This window comes from Opisthorchis viverrini, assembly GCF_000715545.1.
Source record: "Opisthorchis viverrini unplaced genomic scaffold opera_v5_94, whole genome shotgun sequence".
Classification (NCBI taxonomy): domain Eukaryota; kingdom Metazoa; phylum Platyhelminthes; class Trematoda; order Opisthorchiida; family Opisthorchiidae; genus Opisthorchis; species Opisthorchis viverrini.
Window position 1 is genome coordinate 343,632 of NW_008751751.1, and position 25,706 is coordinate 369,337.

A 25,706-nucleotide genomic window follows, 5' to 3' on the forward strand; every position below is an offset into this window, starting at 1 on the left:
AGACGGTACCCTACCCCTTGAAAGCGCTGACCGTTTTCCGAACCGTCATCTCTATATTTGGCCAATTTACACCAGCTGACTGCCCACGTCTGTGCGTTTAGATATCGTCCGGTATTACTTGTTATTGCCTTTAGAAAGCCCGGTGGCCTCGCCGAACATTTTTCCGCTTCAAACGACTGCCGTTGATTGTTATTATCATTGATAGTACCTTTTGCCTAATTCAAGGTGTTTTTAACCCGTCCGATAGATTTATTCGTCCCTTGAGATCCTTCTGCGCCTGGATCTTATGCTTACCACGTTTCGCACCTGCTTGAAGATTGCAAACCGCGAGGTCACTGCCACTGGTAACCAGTCCTACTTGACTCCCAGGCAGAGACTTCAGTGGTGCATGCGTTTACGCATATAGCAACGTCCCACATTCGAATGAGTATTTAACCCCTAGCGTTTTGTCAGAGTGGAAACATTTTGCTCTCACTGAGTTTTCAGTTCAGGGACGGGATCCAGGTTGGTCTTACTTACAGCCCAGCCCATCCGTTTTCATCCCTCCTATTTTTTATAACTCCTATCCCGAACCAATCCACTTAGTTCTTGAGGGAGATGAATTAAGAAATCACGAGAGATCCAACAGTTTACAGAGGACACTATGCAGGTCTATATTCAGTCCCAGTGTCCTTGTCACATCCACTTTTGCCAAGGCGTAACTACGAATAGCCTTTAACCAATTTGGTCCGCAGGGTGGAGGACATTCGTCAGCTCTTGCACAAGATCAACCCATTCTGCGCGTTGGGACCCGACGAGGTCCATCTAGGGATCCTGAAGGAAACGTCGTCTACAATGACAAATCATTTATACCCAGTGTTTCGTCAGCCGCCTGACGAAGGCCACCTTCCCTCTACTTGGAAAGAAGCGATTGTCACGCCAATCTGCAGAACTGGCAGCCGACTATCGCCTGCCAGCTACAGGCCTATAAGCCTCACTAGCATGCCGTGCAAGATGATGGAAAGCATTCTGAAGCGAGCTGTCCTAGATCACCTCACTTCCAGGAAAAACTGAACTCTCTAGCTTAAGACGGATTGCTCCCAACCCGCTCTTGCGTGACAAACATGCTCGTGTTTATGGACAGCATGACCCAAGCCAAGGATGAAGGACTCATATCGGATGCAATATTTTTCGGCTTCTCAAAAGCATTTGATAGGGTCCCACATGTCCCGCCGCTGCACAAACCCGAGTCCTAAGGGATTCAAGGGAATATCCTACAATGGATCAAGGCGTTCCTATTAGACAGATTACTCCGGGTGAAGGTAGATTCCACCTACTCTTCTCCAGCGCAGGTCTCCGTTGGAGTTCGTCAAGGCTCCGTTCTGGGACCGCTACTGTTTCTCATCTACGTCAACGATGTTTTGCAAGTCCATGTCTACCTTTTGCGGATGACTTGAAATCCTGGATTTCCAATGCTAGTGTCCTCCAAATGGATGCAGATGCTGCAAAGTAGTGGTAGTTGGACTGCTACCTTCCTCTTACTGACGAAAATTGCCTCCATATGTAATTTGGAGGAGACTCAGCGGAGGCCTTTGCCATGCATGATGAGAAAGGACCAGATTACATCAGGAAGATAGACGCCGGAGAGGGTTTAGGTATCTGGGTCTCCTCAAACTCGTCCTTCTCACTGCACCATGAGAAAGTGGCAATCGCCACTTTAAGGATGATCCGACGTACCTTCTCCCGTATTACTCGCATGGACTTCCAGACACTGTACAGGGCCTAAGTCAGACCGCTCTTTGAATACGCCAACAAAGTTGTCTACTCAGGATGCACGAACGACTACTCTCATTGAGTGTGTTCAGAGAGCCGTTACGGAAATGGTTGCCGGCTTCAAGTCCGTGAACCACAAGACGCGTCAAGCGATGCTTGACCTCTTTCCCCTGGAGTATCGTCGCCCCAGAGGGGACCAAATTCTTACTTAGGACCTGTTTGAACAACAGGTTTTTCACCGTTGACCCAGCCAACACACGGCGGGGACTGGTAAGAAGATTTTCAAGCTCAGAGCGCATTCAATCGGCAAAGTTTTCTCATTTCGGGCAGTAGCTGCGTGGAATGACCTTCCTCCGACGGTTGTCCACGCTTTTTCTAGAACCCGGTTCGAAGCACCATTAGACACTTATGCGAATCCTCACGGTGACAGGCTTACTGCCCCGCGCTGAGAACATAAAGAGCAGTGCTACACCCTTTTTTCACTTGTGCGTTTCAGGTGAACGACAGCCACTGACCGACAAGAAGAAAACCGACCCGGGAACTTTGGGCAAAAGCCTCGATCCTTTGTATCAATCCGTGCTCAAGAGTTCCATTCGAGGTCACCCTACCCATATCCGTCTGTTTACAAGCGTTTCATACATGCCTACAGCACCTTCACAGACGCGCTGACCAATCATTCAGGAGCGTCCTTTGAGTTTGTCGCTGGTTCCCCGAGGCGTGTAGTCTTCACGGATTAAAGGATTCGAGGATGGATACACGGACTCCAGGCTTTTGCCTAAGTTTTCTGGGTCGGTTTTGTTCTTTTTGTTCAGCGGTTGCCGTTTACCTGAAAGGCACGAATGAAAAAGGGGTGTAGCTTTGCTCTTTATGTTCTCAGCGCGGGGCAGTAAGCTTGTCAGCGCGAGGATACGCATAAATGAGTGTCTGATGGTGCTATTCTGATTGTCCCTTGTCACAGACTGGACCTTACCACGGTGTGACAGTTTGTGAAGCTCTAAACCCAGCGAGTTTTAGTGTGGAGTGTACGAGTGACACTTACCTAGCCTCGAGGCTAGGTAAGATCTTACACTAGAATGGTCAGTAGTTAGAGGTCTGGTTAACACGATCTGCTGGTTCTGATTTTGTGAGTTGGGACATATGACAACTTGTTCCTTAAGATGTAGACTGCTCTGGTGTTCTAACGGTTTGTTCGTCATCATCATCGACAGCATGCCACCAGTGTTCAACACTGATGCTTCACTGCCGTACAGCCGTGATTTATTTGCTAGCGTTATAATGAGGAAAAGAATGAAAGTGTACGGGGAGGGGACTTAGTGCTAGCTTACTACAATTGCTCCGAGGTGCTTACACCTACAGACACTCACTCGAGAAGTCTGGGTAGAAACTGACATTGACGTCGATTAGAAGCCATTTCTTGCAGCGTTTACACCGAGTCTAGTGTGAGAGCAAGAGCGGCTTGTTGCCTTTCTTGCGGACATTAAAAGCATTGAGAGCGTCCAGATAGACTGGGCGTCGAGGCCTGAAGGATGATTTCGAGAGGCCTGACGATGTCGTTGCCGGATGATGCGCAAATGCTGCTACGCTTTGGTTGAGGATCATAATCGTCCTTTTATGTAGGCATGGCACGTACAACTATGAATTACAAATAATCCCATACCTCAGATTTCTGGTGTCATTAGCCGGGCCGCCTTGCTGCATACAGCAGACCCGCAAGCGAAAACAGGCCACTGATAATGCCTCTTTTTCTTGTTCCGAGTATTCGTTCTCTTCGTCCTCAATGCGTTGCTGACACCAGCTTCATGACGTTAACCGCAACACCCACGACTACCTCTGCCACAACGGCTGTAGACACTTCGAAGTCATTCCTTGACTCCCGACGCTCAGCTCACTTGGTGTTCTTTAACGTCCATGCTCTGAAACAAACAGGACAACGGGCTGCTATGCAGATAGGTAGATTTAATGTTGCTGAAGCTAGTTGAGTGATCACGGTGGACTGAACTGAATAGGCAGGGACAACACGAACGCCTTTTGCAGTTACATACCGAGCATGTCGTTTCTGTGCAGCACTAGCCCCCTAAAAATGAGCCTTTTGGCAGCATGGTACGTTCCGCATACGGCCTGCCTCTAATACGAGCAGATCGCATCACCATTAGCCATTGAGTGTCGGTTATTCTGGAACACCTATATAGATCTTGATTACGCGCTTGTCGGTTGCTTCTTCTAGTTGCGCTTTCTGAAATGCGCCATATGCGCACACCCGGCAGTCAGACCCTAATGTGAATCAAACACACCAAAACCACCTACTGAATTCCCTTTCGGACAGCATATTTTTTACGTTGACTGTGTCTGGAAGCACTGTACGCAATCTTAGATGATGCCGGGCGCCCTCTATCTCGATCAGTCCTCCAAAATTGTTTGAAGCCCGGATATGTTTTCCTCCAGATGAAGTGTATAACAATGTCATATAGTATTAGGTGATCATGGAATTAGCTTGGATAGTTTTGTTGAGAGACCTACGCAGTTGCTTCATGTAAACTTCGGTACAATCCTTTTCGATGACTCGGGATGGCACGGTGTTTCTAAGGTCAGGTTCTGTAAGTGGAGACGACAGAGTACCTTATGAAGCTAGCTATGTAAGGCAACACTTACGGCGTTTCGGTCCTGCGCGCTTTCAAAGTCAAAAACAAAGGCAATCGTGGCACGTTCGGCCAATGCAGTCGACAAGTTCAACGACCCTTTTTAAGCACGAACTATATCAGTTACTATTGTACCATCTACGCTACAGGATATGGTAGGGAACTACAAGGCCTACCAGGGTTATGTTCCGAGGAAGTAGTTCAGTGAGTCTCCAAAATTACCTATGTGGAAGCATCACCCATCTGGAAATGCCCTTTTGTTCCACTTTCTGGAACTCCGTATGCAACTCTACTGCCGAAACACATCAGATAAACGGGTTGCGCGAAATTCGGCACCACTGACTTCCAGTGCTCGAAAGTCGAAGCCAGTGTCCTGCGAGAATCTTAGCTGCGCTGCGTACCGACCAAGTGAAAGCGAAAGAATAGTTAGTACGAAGTGTTAATGTGAACACAATGGATAGCCATGACACGGGCCTCAGCATGGCTTAAGGCAGATGACCTCACCTAACCACATATCCTTTCTAGACTTGGGCAACCTGGCAGTATCCCGGTCTTCGTGCCTCCTTTGCGTGGCATGGCAAATAGGCACCGAAAGGGCGTCACAGCAGGAGTTGAAATTATTAATGCTTGGAGGACGAAAGAAGAACCAGAATTACCCTAGACATTTACTGTTATTGATGTCTTTGGAAAGGTGTTTGATCTGAATGTGGGACTCACCAAGATAATCTTCGCTTTCTAGTCACGAACAGCTGTTATCCTACAAAGGCCTATCAGCACTCTCGAAAAGCAAACTCACGGAAATCAAGAGGGGTTTCGTTCCTGTCACGGATATATTGGCCACAAATTCACCTTACGAGAGCTTCTCGAACGCTTCCACACACAGAGGAAGCCGGGGCTTAGTCTTTTTAGGTCTAAGAACGCTCTCAAATTAGTCGTTCACACTGTTTTATGGTGATGACTTACTTTCAACCGTTTTCCAAACTCCACGGGGGAGTGGCGAAAATCTTCCCGAGTACTTTTGTAGGTTCATTGTTAAAAATGTTGCCCGTCAAGGCTCCGCCGCCACTTTCCCTCTTCAGCTCCGCAACTTACTTCTTGAAAGAACTTTGACTTGTGTGCTAAGTTTCAACCAGTTTGCTGTTACAATTTTAGTTGTTGACGATTAAATAACGGAATGAGATCAACAGCCGGTTCAAGGTGTCAGCACACAAAATATTCTGTGAAAACCGATACTGACCTACAAGCCTTTCGTGTCTCTTACCATTTTAGCTGCTTTGTCTGCTCTGACCGCCGTTCGAAGGTAGCTGGACCGCGGCTTATCTGTGGTTATACCGATTACTCACCAGTCATATATTCCATCCTCTGTCGTATCACCGCCGTCGCGACTGTTTGGAACGCTTTTTCGCCTGGAGGTCCCGTGAAATGGCAGATATAGACACAGGTGCCTACGATCAATTAGATTTTGAGGATGATGATGATGCCTTGGCTCATCATACAAAGGTTTGTAGCTTTTGTGCCTTCGTTCAACTGTACAGGATGCCCAGGAAACTCAAGCCGTCCCACGCAAACGTGTGGTGACTGGATCAAAGGAAAAATGGGATTCACTCAAAGACGTGCGTACTTCTGACTTTGAAGAAAGTATGGAAGATGATGGAGAGCTGAGAAGTGGGGATGAGAGTGATTTAAACGCCAGTCATAGCTCGGAAGAGGGCGAGGTCCTTTCGGAATTTGAAGAGGTTTGTTTGCGTGTTCTATTTTGCAATTTTTTGTCGTAAGGGTGACGTGAGTGATTTCTTCATAGCATATGGCTCGACTGAATGAACAAAACGCATTCTTAAAAACCCTTGCTTATTATGGTCGTAGCACCTCTATTAGTATAGGAAAATTTTCTACCGAAAAAAATTACTTTTGGGGAGCATTTATTTTTACAAACCACTTATCTTGGTTTCAACTGCTATGGTTTTACCTCTGAAAGTTTCGTTGCACAAGTACAGCTCGGGACCTGTCCGACAGCATCTCCAAATCTAACGCAGACTGAAGGTTAACACCGTTTGCCTTGTTTAGCTTTTTCATATTGACCTTAGCCGACCATAACTTTATATGCTGTGCACCTTTGGCGGAAGCCCTTGTGGGGTTGGTCCAAGTGGCATGTGTCTGTGTGTCACTGGGTGACTGGAACGATGAGAAGGCCCTGGAAGTGTGGGTAAAAGTTCATATGTGAAACGAACGCAGTGTCTGTTGTGCTTGCGTTTGTTGTTGTTCGAGATTTTGGGGTGACCGCAGGACTTCATTGACCGAAGCTATAACTTTCAACGTTATCGGTACTTATTATTCTATAGATGGAAGTTACGGTCGAACAATCTCCACCGAAAGAAGAAACTCCTTGGGAACGTGGGGTACGGCTGGCGCGTGAGGTAAGTCTGCGATAATCGTTGCCTGTTGTTGTTTTCTTGCTCTTAGTGTCGTAGTTTTTTTTTACTGCTCTCCATCGAGAACGCCCAAACGTGGCAGTGGTTAATTAGAAGTTCAGAGTATTTCCTGTTTCCAGTGAATAAGAGTTTAATTCCGTCTTCCCCCTTAACTTCGATGATATGATTTTGCACTTGCTATGTGTTTTGGGAACATTTTGGAAGGAATGAGTGTCAGACCGGAATGTTGGGCCGTAGTATAACCTTCCTCTGACTCAAATTTCACTGCATTTACTTAGGTTCTACCTAACATATTTCGAATCGAAGGCCACGTAAACTTCGCTAGGTCATGTTTATTGACTATTCTTGCGTTTGCAAGCTTCCGACACTTCTGTACAGTCGTGCCATCGGATAGACTGTTAAAGGTAGAGTATGCAATGCGTCCAACCTGTTTTCTGTGGATCAGAGACCTGACTACTGCGTGCGGAGCATCACCGGAGACTCTGTTTGGCCAGTAGTTCCTCAGAAGCGTTGCGCGGTTTTGGTGGAAACATCATATTAGTAATACTGAAGTTGGGGAAAGTTCAATTTCCCTCGATGGATCAGCTTGTCACACCACAGGTTACGCTGGTTAAGCCATGTACATCGTAGAGGACCGTTCGGCTCTCCAGTCGACAAGGCTGGAGACGATCCAGGGACAGGCAATCCATTACTTGGCAACGCGAAACTCGCACACCTCGCGTAGCCATTGAGGAACTAGTTTACCCAGAAGTCAAACGAAACTCTCAGAACCAGCTCCTCAAATGCATGCTAGATGGTAAGGTGTCGGGTATAAACGGCCACTGGGAAAACACATCCAAAGCACTACTCAAAGCCGGAATCTGTTTGCGACACAACCCAGCCAACCTCATTCCATAATTGGATTTCTGATAGGACCGTGTCTTTGCTGGAGACCCGGCGACAGATCCCCCCTGACCGCCACCACAACTCCAGCCGACGCCAGGTAAAACAGAGTGTACTTGCAGTTGGGGGACCCGAAAGACGGAAGAAATGAAAGATACAAGAAGTGCTGGAAATGTGCGCAAGTTGTTCCACTTAATTCGTTCATCTGGTGCTCGGAAACCCTGTCAGCGAAATAATCAGAGACAAGAATGGCTGTCTGATGTGCAGCAAAGCAGAACGTTTGAACCGCTGGACACAGTACTTCAAACAGCAATTCAGCTGGCCATCTGCTACCTCCAATCCAGAATCGTGGCTTTCAGCAGAAAGGTGGGCCGTAAATATGAAGCCGCCTTCAGTCTCAGAAGTGTCCGAATCTATTTCTCTACTGAAGCTCAATCGTGCTGCTAGTCCTGATGACCTTCCACTTGCTCTTTTCAAGGATGGCGGTGGACTCCTCAACCTGTGCCTGTCTAGCTTATTTCGGTCTAGCTGGGAGAAGGAGCACGTCCCAGACAGCCAGGGTGAATCGATTGTAGCGTCCATTTTCAAAAATGTTACTCGCAGTGAATGTAGTAACCACAGAGATGTCAGTTTGAAGCCTGTTGTGACAAGGCTTCTGTCGTCGCTGATTCTTCGTCGTCTAATGGTAGCACGTGAAGCTTTGACTAGTGAGAATCAAGCGGGATTTCGACCGGGTAGAGGCTGCGTTGACCACATCTTCACACTCCGTCAGGTGTTAGAGCAACGCCACATGTGCAGACGACTCACAATCTTGGTATTCTTTGAATTCAAGGATACCTCTGATTCTGTTGATCGATCAGTTCTGTTAACTACACTTGCTCAACGGGGTATGCCCCAGATACTTGTAAACATAATCCGATCCATATATTCACAGTTTCAGGCGGGTTAAAGTGTGTGGTGAGCTCTCCGAAAGCTTCCCTACAAAAATGGTATCATTGGCGAAATAATGAGGCGAAATTTGGAATGTCTTCAAAACCCCGGTGTTCAAATTGTTCCTGGCGAGAGCCTTGTCGATTTGGAGTACGCTGATGACATCGCCCTCGTCTTTGAAGACCAAAGCGAAGCACAAGCCTTGTTGAATAAACTGACCACCATCATAATATCTTTTGGCATGCGCCTTGCACATTCAAAGTCATTCTTCGGAACGTGCCATCTGTGAACATATCCCCCACAGTTCAAGAGGAATCACTGGAGATTGTGGAAAACTTTACATACCTCGATAGTTTTATTAGCTCTGACGGAAGTGTGTCTGATGAAGTCAGTGCAAGAATCTCAAAGACTTGAATCACCTTTGCTAATTTACTTCACTTGTGGCGTCGAAAAGGCCTCTCACTAGATCTTAAGGGTCGTGTGTACCAGGCTACATTGAGGGCCGTGTTGTTGTATGGGTGCGAGACATGGCCTCTGTGGACAGATGATGTGAGGCGTCTTCAGGTTTTTTTTTACCACCGATGCTTCAGAAGCGTGGCTGGTTTTGGATGGTGTCAGCGTGTTAGTAATGAGGTGATTAGAAAGCGGGTATTTGGCTATGTTGCAGGTACTTCAATCAAGGAAAACATCCGGCACAACCGACCACGATTGCTCGGTCATGTATTACGCATGCCGAAGCACCGAGACGATTGTTGTTCTGCGTGCCTCCAAACAGCGAGGTGGACAGCGCATGACTTGGCAGAAAGGCGTGAAAGTGATTGCTAAGAGTTTGGGTGTTGTTGGTGTTGTACGCCTTCCAGGGTGGGGTCCCCGTGACCCCACTTGTGCTTGGCTGGGGACGTTGCAAGACATGGTGGCCAATCGATGTCAGTGGCGTCCGTGCTGTCAGTTTCTTTCCAGATTATCTGTTTGAGTGCTTGGAGGTGTAGGCACCTCCGAATGCTTGCATATGTCAGCACTAGGTCCCCTCCCTCCCTCACGCACTTTTCTTTTCACTCTAAGGCTTCTAACTAGACGAACCTTTTGGTTGTATGGCAGTCAAATATGTGTCAACCTTGATGTTGCTGTCTTTGGTGACGATGGTGATGATAAATATCATTTAACCACAAATATTTCTTTGGTATGGATCTTCTTCCTCGCAACAAAATGTCACATTCATGGACTTGTGAGGGCCTTGTAATCGAGGGTCTGGTTGTCGACAGCTTTTTTAGCTTCTGGAAATCATTTGATCCCGCCTTTTAGGATACAATTGTAACCCCAGTTGTGCGTCTAGAAGCTGCATTTGTCATATAGTGTGTTTCGCGTTTTCAGCGTCTTCAAAAGGTGAAGATATTAAAGGCTACTGAAAAAGATCTTGCCGAAAAACGTATGACTTTGGAAGTCCCCACCTCCGCTGTGAATGAGGAATCGGATCAGGCTTCGAAGGAGGAAATACTGTAAGTGTCCAGATTGATGTTGTTACATCCTGATATCTTTGGTAAACTAGTTTGATCTTATTCAGATTAGGATGAAGAACATACTTTATGGAACAATGTCCGGGGGCCAGAATTTACAGACATGCTAAATGGGATATGGCACGGAAAATTGATAGGTTTACCTGTGGACGTATGTTGCTTTATTTTTTCCCCACTAAGCCTGTCCCCTTTGGGATGATAAGCCGAATCCGTCAAAGGGTTTTCATACGATTGATTTCGTTGTCCTGCATTATCAGTTCACATGGGCTTGTTGGATGTAGCGGGCAAACGCACATCTAGGTCGCGACTTTTTCCAATAGTCCATTTGTTCGTTTGTTCGCTAACGCTGGACGTCAAAGTCACACCATTGTGGAGCAAAGGGTGCGGCGCGTCATGTGTATCGTTCAGTTTACACGAACGAACATTGTACGTTCCGCGTTCCTCTGGTTCTTTTGTTGGTTGGTACATCTTGCCTGCACGCATGATTCATACTTTCGTATTCAAACTTTCGTTCGACCTTTCAGACAGGTTTGTTTCGACCATTGGATCAGTTGGACAAGAAGGGTCATTGAAAATTTAGTCTGCTCTGATAGCTGATACGACTTTCTTTAAGAATCAGTGGGAAGACTCGAAAGCGCTTGAATCCTTTTGTCCGTGACCCAACGGGTTTAGGCTTTGGTTAGTATGCTCGCAACACTCCCTCTCTTGCAACGGGTGAATAATTATGTATGCATGTACACAATGAACAGCGTACTAGCTGTCGCTTGTGGCGGCGTCTGGCAAAATGATCAAGAACTTTCAACCTGTAACACTTTCAGGACAGTTACCACGCAACCCGAAGGGAACAGAATAGTTGAGATATTGAGTGGTTATCGAGAATAAACTGAAAGACGGAGGTTTCTTTGAACCACTGACCTTTTTGGAAAGTTCGCGCCCCAGTTGACGCGCTACCTTCATGTGTGGAAAATTGGTAAGTGGAAAAGCTCAGAGGAGATGATCGCCTGGGTGAGATTTGTACTAAATTCCTTCTGGTAAACAGGATGACGGATTTCTTTCACATCGCGGACCTGCGACAATGTAGATGTGAAATAGAGGCGAAGCGAACCTTGTGTATTCATAATGCCGATGTTGGGACCCCGACACAGTTGAGCTCTCCTTAGCGGCGGACATTTTTCAGAGAATGAGTTTAGGTTAATCCCTCGTTTGTCGTTACTTTTGTAAAAGTTATCTTGCGTATGTGTGCTGGAAGACAGGATGCGAGATACCCTAAAATGTAGACTCATTCATTTCACTCTAGAAGGGCTGTATTATAGCTGGTAATCCAGATATAAATTCGTTCAAGCTTTCGTTGTCAGGAGGGTAGGAATTCATTCCACACAGATAACAGAAATTGGACGTGATTGATGGAGATCCCCCGTTATAGGGTGCTACTCCATAGAGAGCTGTAAAACCAGAACTTTCGCACAGGGAATCACCTATGGATATATGGTCGGCGAAAGTGACTCTATTTGGATGTAACTGAATAACCAACCTTACACAAATTCACTACTCGATCAGCATTAAGTCCAGTCACGGGTTGTGATAAAGTCAGAGGTTTGAGGGACATGAGATTTATTGTAGTGGAGACTACCTTTCTTTAGTCAGTGCGTTTTATCATAATCAGCTATCATGCGGTTTTGAATAGCGAAACAGAATGCAGTATTTGTGGTTGGACCGATTTATAACGATGAATCCTACATTATTTTTACCGGTGATGCAACAGAAGCTGCCTGTAACTCGTTTTAATCGTTTGCGTAACAGCAACGCTGGCTGATGTTTTGGCTATCAGAAACAGATTTACGGTTGCAACTTCTCACTGGCGTTGCAGCGCATAAGTGAACGACTACTACATTTATTCGATTGCTGTATCAGCCTGTAACTCGTTTTAATCGTTTGCGTAACAGCAACGCTGGCTGATGTTTTGGCTATCAGAAACAGATTTACGGTTGCAACTTCTCACTGGCGTTGCAGCGCATAAGTGAACGACTACTACATTTATTCGATTGCTGTATCAGCCTGTCTTATACTTTTCTCATACTTTTTTTTAAAAACCTCAGCTGGCCTTGCTATTATCAGGTCGCGATCGTGGGGCGCACGGAGCTTACCGGTCTTCGTTTCCTGCCGGAAGACCTCCAGCCGCCAACAGCCACCGAAATAGCTGAATGGCGTTTGGGCCTATCTGATACTCGTCGGGGTCGTCAGCGTCACCGACGTAGATCACATACTGGCTCTTCTTCGGCATCGAGTTCGTCAGGAACGTCTTCGCGGTCCTCGTCAACCGACTCCATGTCGGTTGCCTCCTCTCTAGCTTCAGTTGCTGCTTCTTGGAAGGCCACATGTGCCCAAGCAATGAAAGACTACTTGAGTTCTCCTATCCGCAACAAGGACCGCCGTGCAGGAAGAGGTCACGGTGCTCGACATAGCCGCAGCTTATCATCCGAATCGAACAGTCAATCTTCGGATTCCCGTTCCGCTTCCGATCGATCAGAAGGTCGTGCGGGTCGTCGTGGTTACCGGGCTACTCATGGTGCTGCAGTTGGATCAGAGCTATCAGGGAGAGACAATAGACGATATTGGACGGAGGCTAAACATGCGTCTAGACCGTCACTTTCTGGTTCAGAACGCTCTTCAAAGTCTCGTTCTGGTTCTAACTCGTCCGGTGCTCCAAAACAAAATCGTCATCCGCGAGCTTGGAACTATGGTGAGTTTCATCGGTCACTATACTGTCCTTGTTACCTCGTACCTTCACGTCATCTTAGACTGTAAGGTTATTTGTAATCAAGGCTAACCTTCCGTATTTCTTTTATTTTGTATACTGTTAGGTAACCACCGTGCACAGGGAGACGAAGATTGGCAGGGATCACCTAATCACTCCGATTCACCGTCTTCTCCAGTTCGGTAAACGATTTTTTTGTGTAGCGGTAATTTTGTAGTTGCATGACAATGCACCCCTTTCTAACCTCAGATACGTTTGAATTGGAATCGGAGTGAATATTACTGGTAAGCATCCTGAGTTGCGTTGAGGCTTTCGCATCCTTCCCGTCCGGGATGCCGTACTTTATTGGTTCGTATTATTTTGAGGCACAATATCCACTGGAAAATCCTATCAGCAATAGATCATGTTAACCTGAATTGTCAAACAAAGGAAGTAGTTCTGCTGCTAGTTGTTTGACCGTACATGTCATCAGTAGTAACCGAACGCCAGAAGAACACGCATCCTGAGGTCACCCATTTTCACACCGTGGTATGTTTTCCCATCATTTCTGTACTAGAAAGCTAAACTTCAACAGGAGTTGCAGTTGTGAACAAGGGTTAACCGGAAGATTTAACTTATGCTCTTTCTGAATCGAGAAAGGGGTCCCCAGAAAAATAAAATATGAAGAGCCACCGAATGCTTGGGATTGTCCAAGAAAGTAAATCTGAAAGTTTGAATATGTCAAATCCGACAGTTAGGCGTTTTAGCTCGCTTTTCTAAAACACTGGAAGCAGACATTGAGCGGGTTAATCCCATTTACCGACAACCGAAAATATCAGCTTGCAGTAAAGTTGCTACCTAATCGTCACATCTGTGTGATTATGAGATAATAACCGTTGTATGAAGTTTACTTCAGACAAACTGCCACACTCACGGACCCTACGATAATCGGATAATTGCTTAATCTTTTGTGCTGAGGAGCAGCATCGTCAAACCTGAGTTGTTTGTAGGCGACAAGAGAAAGCCGAACCTCGCGAAACCCCTATGTTTGTGTCGTAGGGACTTGTGAATATCTTGTCACAACAAACGAATATTATTTGGCTACAAACTAAACTTATAATCTAGTAGTTTTCAAGGGTGTCCTTAAATATTCGAGTAGGGGGCACCGGAAGGTGCATTAGATGGTTATACGACAGGTCAAATCAAGTCAAAAAATCTCAAATCCCAGAATTACGTTCACCGATTGGCACCCTACTGTGGCATCAGAAATTTGTATCATTGGGTCTCAAAGGGTGCATTTATCAGGCCACTCGTCCTTCCTCTCTTCCAGCCTTTCTTTTGTCTACAGGGCTTTGTTTATGTAAAGTGAAGTTGTCGCACAGTAGTAGTACACCCTAGGTTGTTTCGAAAGTCAGCTAATTAGTCTTATTCTGAGGTCCTTGATCGACCTCTGGGTCTAACTGAAATGCGTGGTCAGGTGAGCAGAATATAACCAAGTACTGGCTCATAATGATTGTTACTTTTGAACAATCATCAGAATACAGTGTCTTAATGAGGGAACTGCTTGACCAGCAAGGCTATGAGGAATGCGGACAATGTGGGAAATTTGCGGAAATTTTTCTGCACACTTTGACCCAGGACAACCTGCTTCGGAGTTGGACATGATATTTTGCCTTATCAATAGATGAAAATGTCGGTAGCTCAGCTAGCGTGGATGGTGGTCTCTGGCTTGTTTGCTGAGTTGGGCAATTTGATTGCATTTCATTGTAATCACTTAGAGAGTGACAATAGAATAAATGGCGAGTTTCGATTGAGTTATGGAACACATCGTTTAACAAAATAAGAATGACATGCAAACAAGTGGGGTTTGAAACCTGAATCCGCAAAACTTAATTACAGTTGATCGAATGTTGTCAGCTAAAGAAAAGTGAGTGATATACGTTAAACTTCACGACAGTTTAAGGGTTTGAATACAGTGCTTTAACGCCGCATTTCCTACATCTCTTACAAGGGATCCAGAAACAGCTCAAAACCTGTGGACTAAAAATGACCCTGAAGAATGGCAAGTGCATGGGCAATGAGGAGCATTAACTCAATTTTCCAATTCTCATGGATATTTGAACACCGCAAAGCCTTCTTGCCTTAATGATCTTTTAGTCGATAGGTCACAAAGCAACCCAGTGCTTTGAGTGGACAGTCATAAAGGCCTTCTCATCCCCCTTAATATGTCGGTCTTTTAACCACAGAATGAGCCTATAACTATCGTTCTATCTGATTCTATAGATGTCGATCTGATGTACCGCCGCTTCCTCATGAAAGACCAGTGAAGCGCCCGTGGGTTGCCGCACCAAGTCTGGCGACCGGATTGGTGTCAACTAGAACGGGGAAAGGTAAGACATCCTATAACATTCGGCCCTTATGTTTGTTGCAATGACCAAGACAATTATTTTTCTACGGCGTGCTCCAATAGTTTTCATGTGTATCTTGCGAATGATTTTCCTCTCTCTGTCTAGGTGCACAATGTACATTTCCACTGCCCTCGTTTTAATCCCCCCTTGACAGGGGCTGAAGGGTTGTCATGTTTATATTGAGGTTTTTTAGTGCGTTCGTGCCGCAAACGACACCTACAAAGGCACAGTGAATTAAGCACACCCAGCCTTTATAACTAGCATATTAGAATCCGGTTTTCGTGGGTGTCGTATTTATCCGACCGCGTGACTGCTCTCCTATGGCCAGTTTATCACACTTTTTGACCCGAGGAATGACGCTAGAAAGGAAACTACTTATGAAATTGTTGGAAACTCTCAATCAACATATTACTCCCTAAGTGGCCCATAATCGGAATTTCCATTTCGTATTTTAGTACTGTATTCACTGTGTGTTGACGTGAAAATTCCGCTGCAAATCATGACAATGTTAAGGGGAGATTCAAATGAACTCCTATAATACTCCTCCATGCAATGTGCCGCCTCACGTTTCAGTTGGAACGATATTCAAGATAACTCAGTGTTTTCCTCTTGATGGTTGTACTTTTAAGGTTGGTGAAAACTCTTAGACAGTTCACTGCAGGTTCTGTTCTTTCCGAACTCCATTAGATGCCTAATCTCCTGCTTCACCCTCATGCCTGTCTTGTGCCATATTCAATGTATGTGGAGGCAAACACATTTCCAGAGTAAGCTGGTGTTAACAGGAGGCTCGGCCAAATATTATTGACGAGAGATTCATTTGAATCTTTCATGAGTCTTTATCTATATCTACGTCTAATTGGATGTTCATCTACGAAATAAAATGGGAAATAAACGGGGCCCAGGTCCACAGAACAAGTCTTAGGAAGATCGGAACTGGTAGTGAGCTGTTCGGGAGCTTTTGCCAACCTGCTTAATAGTGTTTTATCAGGAGAACTAGTTCGGTATCTTGAATACTGAAATACAAGGCGAACTTTGTACAGCAATTTCAACTGAAGGATATCGTAATTAATGAATTCACCTGATCATCTGATTCTGTAAGTTTTGTTTTTTTTTCTCCCACAAGCAGCGATACGGTTTCTGGCACGTAAGATAGCATTTTCATGAATAAGTATGGAAAACAGTGCACTTGAGCTGCATTGTTCACGTTGCCTGTCCATTTTACTCACCCGATCAGATGAGCTGCAGTACCGCTAAATTATTTCGTAATAAAGATAGCAGTGAATATTCCAGTGAAGGAATTGTGAAGGAATTGTTAATTGCTCTCAAATGGATTTTTTCGTCAGCTAGCTATCTGCTTGGAAGAGCGCATTTATTGTGCTTTTGTGTTTCTTTGTTGTTTCTTATGTACCTGCCTATCCTCGAATTTTCATGTGGGTAGTAAACACGCACCACCAGGATATTAGAGACTGATAGAGTTAAGCTGTTCAACAACGGAGTTCAACGGAGTACGGCGTCTCGTTCTCTCTCACCATTCATTTTGTGCAACATCTGAAGATTGTTCCATTCACTGAACTGTCGTTGCTTCCGTTTGCAGCCACCCGACGTCGCTCGGGCGATCAAACAGGATCAAGTTCCCGATCTGGTTCACGGTCGTCACAAGCGGGTGAGGAAAGACAGTTCATCACGTGAGTTGACTAATAAAATATTCATTCGCTGGTTGATCTCCCTTTACCTATCTGGGCTGCAATGTAGGTAGTGCTTTTCGCCTAGTATACTCTTTTGCACACCAATTTGGTTCTCACAGGATACTTAACTGAATCTTTTGTTCATAACAGGTGATTGCGCGCACTCCTTGGAGTATGCCAGTTATCCGAGGAATCCATCAGTTCTAGATGAATGGATATACCAGACTACATACTCACCAACAACAAACTGGGACGTGGTTTAGTAGTCGGGATGAGATAGCCCAACCAGTTAGATCTCTGGTGAATCACTACACAGTTATTAAGTTTAAGCCATGGGCCTGAGAACAAACAAAAAAATATTCTCGTATGAATGTGACTCAGCGCAGTGGATTGATTTGTCCATATCTGCACATAAATATTCACCCATAATAAACACGAAGTCTAGCGGTTGTTTTCTGTTGATTCAGCTGATCATTAGAGTAGCACTGATATCGATTATTTTGTCTAGGCTTTGTCAGGGCGGCCGTTCATCAGTCATCATGTCACTTTGGTAACTGACTCAAGATCGTATGTACATTTACTGTTATGCAAAACGGGAGACACCACTTTTCCTTTTCTGTCTTGATTTTCTTCGCTTCTGTTCAACTTAGAACTTTCAATTTTTCAAAGGTGGCTGTTCACTGGATTTGTCAGCAGTTTTGATTAGATACGCATTGAGCTCCTGAAATATGTTGCGTTAGTTTAGTGTGAAACACTGTTAAGCCCAATCCAAACTAGATGCAGAAAGTAACACATTCTTGGGTATGCAGCGTTCCCTAATATCATTCACCAAATGATGACATTTTTGAATAGTTTTCTAAATTATGTGGAAGTTTGTCCTCGATTCTTCACCTCATTGCACATATGATGCGATTCTTACTTTGTCACAATTTTTCGGGAAAGAAATCGAGTTCACCGAAGTGCATATTCACAGTTAAAAAAGCCTTTCTAATCCTCGAAGAATCAGGTGGAAACTACCTATTAGTAAGTGAGTGAGGATGGGCGATACAATTAAGCACAAGCTCATTGAGAGATAAAGTGAGACGTCCCTGTCTGCGTTGCGACATTTACCGGAATCGCGGCTAGCACCCAGCAGCCAGTCGTGCAGGAGCAGTACTACCCTGTTTCGCGTGTGGTTGCTTATTGCTTTTGCGTCACCTAGCGTGCAAAAACAGCTGCCTTCCTTGTGAGCCTTGGGACACTCAATTGTCTTGAACTGGTTTGCGCGTCAATTTTCTGTTGTAGAAGACAAACGCTCTTCGAGCATCTTAACAGAAGCTACTCAGTGTATTCATGACTCGACGGAGTTCCCCTTATTCTGTATCGTTTTTCTTCAGTTCATGGTCCAGAAGTCCCTCCTCTGGAACGGAGGGAAGACTGGCTAGGGAAGCTGTTCGTCGAGAGCGCTTGCCAGATGTTGTACCTGGAAGTCATGTTACCCGTTTACGTCGTGCAGGTAAGTATACTGAACTAATAACGACTACCGGAATTGCACATACAAGCATATCGTTCTTAGGACAGTTGATTTGATCAATGAGATGCCTGTTGGTCACATGACATGGCTGTTTTCACCTCATTATCAGTTTTTCATTTAGCTATATAAAAAGACCCCTCGTTCGCAAGAACTGAGCATGTCGATTCAATGTAGCCCGACTAATTGATTTGATGACGTATCGACATCGTTAGTTTGGGGTACTAACCGACACTTGATGGTCGAATGGTGCACATTGGTTAGTGCTATTGCCTTCATAGTCTCCCCTTGTTTACCTAGGTTCCCCGAGTGTCAGGCGGAGAAAGAGTCGAAGTCCGTTTGCCGAAGATAAAGCTGGAGCTGCTCAAGGGGATCCGGAGCGTCATGTTCCAGAAAGCGCAGCTTCCTACAATGAATTACCAGTTCCTCGTCGTGCACCACAGATCCAACAATATGAGGAAAACGTAGCTTACGCTGTTCAACATGCTGCCTCTACACAACATCAAAGACAAGAAGTTGAACACGATAACATGATCGAGACAAACAACCAACCACCACCTACTGTAGGCGAATTACCTTCGGCTTCAAGTCGCCCCGGTGTTAAAATTACACTGGCCCCACGACTCAAGGTGAGCTTGACTTTTTCCTGCTTCATCCTGTTACTCATTACTGTTCGCTTGCAACCCCACTCCGTAGTTGGGGGAAACACCAGTGGATTCGCTGAACCTTTTTGCTTTAGTAGTTCATCCATTTGTTTTCTTATGGTTGGGGTATTTCCTTATGACCCTCTGCAAAAACCTATTTTTTTCCTTTAGCTGGCCAATGTTTTTGACGGTTGGTTGACGTGTTCTTGTCGGATTAGTTATTTTCCGCTCTTATCCGCCTAGTCACCCGCATCGATGACGAGCTCTGAGTCGTTTTCATACCGAGTTCTTTGATCACATGACGCTGGGGCCAAAACATTGCCCACCATCCTCTGATGTTCGACCACACCAGCGATGGCAATGGCACCCGACCGTTATCCCGTTGGTTTCATCTTTTGTTAATTATGTGGACTTCAAAAACACTTTATATTGAGGATAGACATAGGCTACACTAGCCATCAGCAATCGTCCTTATCTTTGACGGTTGACATTTAACAGGTATGTAATTCTGAAAATGAGGTCAACCTACGCTGGACAGCCACCAAATACTGTACAGCTGTCTAATTCGTGTTGGAATAATCGACATTTTAAGTTTCTAGAGACTTTTCGATTAGCGGTTAATCTATTTGGCTAACTTCCCTGAAATTGAGTGCTTCCCAGTGCTTCCCCTATTTACCTTTCCCTCGTCAGTCGTCTGCCGTTGACATGACCAATTTAGCAGGTGGCGTCACTCGCCCCTCAGGAAGTCGGACAAACCAGCCATCACCTCCGCCGCGCTTACCCCGTTTGCCATTCCCTATACCGATCTCTAATCGGGGGAACTCTCCGAACTCCGCGGGCCCCACCGAAACTCCAACTGTAATTGATCAGGAGGAGATAAGAAGGCAAGCAGAAGCTGCTGCGGCGATTGTAGAGGCACGCGAACGTCGCCGCGCTGCTGCTGAGGCCGCTCGTCGCCGTCGAAACCCAAAAAAGAAACGCGACGATCTGTCAAAAATACCCATTCGTGGACGACCTACTTATAGACGGAGGTCTTTTACGGACTCATCATTAGAGTCTGGCAGTTCTAGGTCTTCCAGATCAACTTCACGCTCGACGTCGACACCTAGGTCGGTATCCCCCGCATCATCTCGCGCGGTTGAACAGCAGATTATCCAACAGAACACTGAATTCCCTTCTCAGCGACACCGTGGGTCTCGCAAGAAGCACAGAGCCGAAGTTCCTCCAGTGCCGGGCATCTATGGTGAGTCTGAAGAAATGGTGGTGCACCGTGTTCGTCATGCACCGCGTGGAATGCCAGGTGAATTTAAGCCCCCACGTGATGCGATCTCCGAGCGCCATCAACATCGCTCCAAGGCGAACCACGGGGGAGCTCAGCGCCATCGCGGTGAGCGCATCGTGGAATCCGAATTGCCCTACAAGTCAAACGCCGGTGTTCAGATGAAAGGCCTATACATGGACTACGATTTGGGCAATAATTTAGGTAAGTCCATTTGACTCAGTCACTCTTGGCACGCACCGGCCTTTTTTCAACGTTTGATCCCAAGCACTATCTGCTAGATGATTTTTGTGCTGAGTAATAGCAGTCAACAACACCGCGGGTTGTTCTTTGCTTGTGGATTTTGCGCGTTGAAACCGACACAAGTCAGACATCACGAGTGTCATTTGTGTTGCGACATTCAGGGGACTGTGCTGCGTTCAAATTAATATAATATTAATAGTAATATAAAACTCGTAGTCCGGGATAATTACTGGTTTAGTGTCAGAAGTTCTTCTTCGGCATACTGATTGATAATTTTCATCTGTAGGTCACATACTGAGCGTATATTAAAAAAAACACTTACATTTGTCTCTGTGCCAATGGTACTGAATAATGGAGATTTCAGAGGAGTCGCTTACCTGATATATCCGGAGCATGGCCATATCGGCATCGGACTGTTTGCAGAATTGGCACACGCTTTGCATGCTACTCCGGGTCGTACAATATACAAACATTGAGCAGTTTCATTTACCTCTAGGATAGCATCTAAGCTGTCTCTATAGGACGGTCCCCCTACGATCACCATAATATGCGTATATGTCACACCTGCAGTGAAGACTTAGATTCTCAGTGAGGCAGACATTTGCCACAGGTCATATGGAAGTTTGATGAGGATTGTTGGTCAGTCACCTGTCGTCCCATATAATTTTTCAGTATTTTGCCTGACGGTCTGTCGTACAATAGATTATGCTTCCGAATAATCGCGCCCCCATCCTCTTGTTTTGTTCGACAAAATGTGCTCGACTGCGGAGGTATTTTAGCTCGGTGATACACATCAGGATTTTCTCTTTACCTGCAAGAGGCTAATTCCTCCCTACAATTATGCTGGAAACAATCCCAGAAACGGTGAGGGCATGCTGTCCTTCGCTTACGTTCTTAGTTTTTATTAGCCGTATACGTACAGCCGCGTGAAGCTGCGATCGTCATCCTGTTTATGAGCCGGGAGAAGTGAACGTCATCATTATCAGAGGCAGCAACATCATCAGATGCTTCACTGCCGTACAACCATGACGTTCGTCTAATTATTTCTAGGGCTTTCAAGTGAAAAGAAGAGAAAAAAGTCGGATGAGGGAGGGGACCTAGTGCTGGCCTATGTCAAGCCTACACCTCCAAGCACTCAATCAGACAATCTAGAAAGAAACTGACAGCACGAACGTCACTAAGATCGATCAGCTGCCATGTTTTGCAACGTCTCCAGCCAAGCACAGGTGGGGTCACGGGGACCCCATCCTGGAAGGCATACAACAGCAGCAACACGCAAACTCTTCGTAATCTCTTTCACGCCTTTCTGCCAAGTCATGCGCTGTCCACCTCGCTGTTTGGAGGCACGCAGAACAACAATCGTCTCGGTGCTTCGGCATGCGTAATACATGACCGAGCAATCGTGGTCGGTTGTGCCGGATGTTTTCCTTGATTGAAGTACCTGCAACATAGCCAAATACCCGCTTTCTAATCACCTCATTACTAACACGCTGACACCATCCAAAACCAGCCACGCTTCTGAAGCATCGGTGGTAAAAAAACCTGAAGACGCCTCACATCATCTGTCCACAGAGGCCATGTCTCGCACCCATACAACAACACGGCCCTCAATGTAGCCTGGTGCACACGACCCTTAAGATCTAGTGAGAGGCCTTTTCGACGCCACAAGTGAAATAAATTAGCAAAGGTGATTCGAGCCTTTGAGATTCTTGCACTGACTTCCTCAGACACACTTCCGTCAGAGCTAATAAAACTATCGAGGTATGTAAAGTTTTCCACAATCTCCAGTGATTCTCCTTTAATTGCAAGGGATAAGTTCGCAGATGATACGTTCTGAAGCATGACTTTTCACTTTGAAGGTGCAAGGTGCATGCAAAATGATGGTATGATGGCGGTCAGTTTATTCAACAGGGCTTGTGCTTCGCTAAGGTCTTCAAAGATGAAGGCGATGTCNGACAAGGCTCTCGCCAGGAACAGTTTGAACACCGGAGTTTTTGAGGCCGTCCAGCGTTCGCCTCATTATTTCGTTAATGATGTAATTGAACAAGAATGGAGAGAGTGGACATCCTTCTCAGATACCAGTTTTTGCAGGGAAGCTTTTGGAGAGCTCACCGTACGCTTTTACCCGCCTGAAATTTTGTGATAATAAGAATTGGAGAAGGGGACTCAGTAAAATGACAGTCTGAGAGTGACCGTTTGGATATTTCAGGGAAAGCAGTTCGATGTGGGACATTGATGTTCACCCACTCTCAGAGTCTGAACATCGACAAAGAAGTCAATCTAAGGATTTGTAAACTTGCTCAATGGAATCAGAGCTTATATTTCCAGAGTACTTCGCAGCTATATTTCACGCCCTATGTGCGTTTTTCAGCTACATTTAAGTCAAAAGAACCGCACATCATGAGTGAAACAGTATCTTTTCCGGATAATTCCGAGGTGCGTCGTGTTTCTCACACAAGTCGGTCTTCATTGGCATATAGATGATCTTGGTGGCCACACCGTACAGAGAAGTACCTACTGATGTGAATCTGAGACGAAGACTGTATGACTCGGCAGTTCCGTGGTGCAACCTTGTCGTCAACACCCTTGATTTACATCAGCTATTGTAAAACTGTGGGTTTAATTCCTCGGCATCTCACCGAAAAACGACAGTTGCCGTGAGTAACACCTTACAGTTGATGGATTAGTTAGCGGACACCATTGTTCTCAGCTGGCGCTGCTGTCAATGATGTTGGTGATAGTGCGACATATGCTTTCCATCCATAGGGTAGTTCCCTTTCCGATGCAAAATTGTGCGCGGACCTCCGTTTGTAATATTTCTGAGATTAAGAAAACTAGCCCCATCAAACAATTAGTTGAACGTTTACATTCACATAACTCTTATTCGAACAATGCTTCCTGCAGCTCTAGTGAGTTAACACAGAGGAGATGATGCACTGGACTCAAGTTTCATTCTCATCAGGGGATATCGGTAGTGCATATCATTGGTCGTGCCGATATTTATACCTCAGACAATAAAAATCCTACAAATCTAACTACCAGTACTCAAAATTTGTCCAGCAAGTTTTCAGCCTCCGTGGGGCTGATTGGTACGTTCTGGTCGACGGGTCGTTCGATCAGTGCAACGAGGACAGATACTGGATTGTCCTTGGAGAACTTCGATAGACTGATCTTGATGCTCAAGCGTGAACTGGTGATCTGCTCGAGCACGATAATGCGAATGCTTTCAGGTTGCGTCGATGGGACTATGATACCATGTTTGTCTCGTGCTTAATCTCCCTGAGGTTCAACTCACAGCATGACAGAGGATGAAAACTTCTGATAAGCTCCAATAAGAGCCAAACTCTGACCCAGTTCTCTCTTCCTTTGACGCGAACTCACCAGAATAAGAACAGGAGGAGAACTGTTCAATCACGAGTGTTGTGGATGCAATGGTCATTGCATGTAGGGTCTGTAAATGTTGATAGGATTTGAAAGCTTTACTTTAGGTGATTTTGTATACCATCTACGCCCGAGTTAACCACACTGCTAATCAGCTACTTGCGGCTGAATAGTACTGACCAGAAGGATACGAGTACGAATGTCCTCAGATGGTTCCAAATAAGGATGAAGTGGCTATTCAGTGCTTTTCGGGTTTTCAGCATTAATTGACCCCACTCACTGGATGACATTTCAGTTGGTGCCGTTTTGTGGTCATGCATCATTCTTTATTGCGTGGGGTTAATGTGTTTAAGTAATGAGAACTACTATTGTCATGAAGAAGGCGGATAACGGATACTCGGTGATTATTTCGACCGCATTTCACTTGAATGATTTAGTCAACTTTCGAAGCAAACTAAGTTGTGGTGCTAACGCATTGGTCTATATCACATTGTTTGAGGCGCGAAACCCCTTTCGACTCACAGGGAAATCGACTATTTTCGCGGTGAAGTTAAACGCTGCAGTTAGTCATCGCAGTTCGATGGAAGATTACTGGATCCACTGGATCCGAAAGTTTATGGGCCAGCTATCTTGCATCCCGAATGGAGCACATGACTGATCGGTAGTTTTTCGGGACCACGCTTGACCATTACTCTAATGAATGAGGGTCTTTCTAATTTTACGTCCTCAGCCTAACGAACAGGGTATCTTCTTCCCCTTCTTCACGGAAGGCTTAACAAAAAGATTTATTGATTAGAGCTTCGCTTATATAGTTTCGAAAATGTTTGTGCATTTCGGTTTATCCTTTTTTTAGCATATCCACATGGGGTAACTCGTAATCGGGTTTCGAAATCAGGTATGATGAATGTTGCGCGCCAGAGAGACGCAAATGATGAATTCATCCAAACTTATCAAGACACATCACGTGGAATGGTCCGACGTTCCGGTGCAACCCTTCCTCAACCAATGGAGCGTATTACGAGGCCTCGAACACCTCATGCAGATATGGGATCTGAGGATTTCACTATACGTCCTACACACACCACTGGTTTATTGCGATTGGGCAAACACGAGAGGAAGCGCAACGAGGAGCGTGAGTTTGACGATGCACCGGTTCGCAAACGCGCAATGATTGCTGAGCCGGTGGTCGAGCCCGTGATCAACCCCGAACTTCGTCGAGCACGCAGCCGTCACCGCAGCCGTGGACCAGGTGGCCAAATTGATCGTTCCGAACCATTTGAATCGGATGCTGGAAGTTTTGCAGCGGAACAACGTCTCAGAGAGCTTCGTGAACGACTCAATTTCGTCGATGGGGCAATTGCCGAACTACGGGCTGGATCTAATGCAGGTTTTTCAGACCTGAGGCGTTAAAAATTAGAATCCACTCTTTTTCGACTTATAAGCTGTACAATCGTTTTGGGCAGATAAATTGTATCATATTCCGTTGCCTGATTTCCATAGTATCGGTCGTTGAGAGCATTAATCGATGTTGTACTGGTTGTTTATTCAAGTGAGCTACGACATTCGATTGATTTGATTCAGATGACGTACGAGCTGGATCTGCTTTGAGCCAAGTCTAGCCGCATACAGAATTCAAGGAAGCCGTCATTCTTTCAGTAGTAAGTTCTGGGACCAGCGGC

The 25,706-nt window shown here is 45.6% G+C and overlaps 2 protein-coding genes across 2 annotated transcripts in view; one reads left to right on the forward strand and one right to left on the reverse strand.

Moving 5' to 3' along the window:
* Nucleotides 1-2,160: 2,160 nt before the first annotated feature.
* On the forward strand, nt 2,161-25,497 carry T265_05187 (hypothetical protein; the record flags this gene model as incomplete). The annotated part of the gene is made up of 13 exons (XM_009170131.1): nt 2,161-2,368; nt 5,689-5,888; nt 5,924-6,124; nt 6,728-6,802; nt 10,001-10,125; nt 12,240-12,883; nt 13,005-13,080; nt 15,161-15,267; nt 16,880-16,970; nt 18,347-18,465; nt 18,781-19,109; nt 19,815-20,607; nt 24,881-25,497. 13 exons carry the CDS (start codon nt 2,161-2,163, stop codon nt 25,435-25,437), a joined length of 3,525 nt encoding a protein of 1,174 aa, XP_009168395.1.
* Nucleotides 19,811-25,706, reverse strand: part of T265_05188 (hypothetical protein) — a gene marked incomplete at both ends in the record, with an annotated part of 39,458 nt that continues 33,562 nt past the window's right edge. The window contains 2 exons of the mRNA XM_009170132.1: nt 19,811-19,980; nt 24,028-24,097. Coding sequence (XP_009168396.1) covers nt 19,811-19,980; nt 24,028-24,097 — 240 coding nt within the window. The remainder of the gene's footprint in view (nt 19,981-24,027; nt 24,098-25,706) is intronic.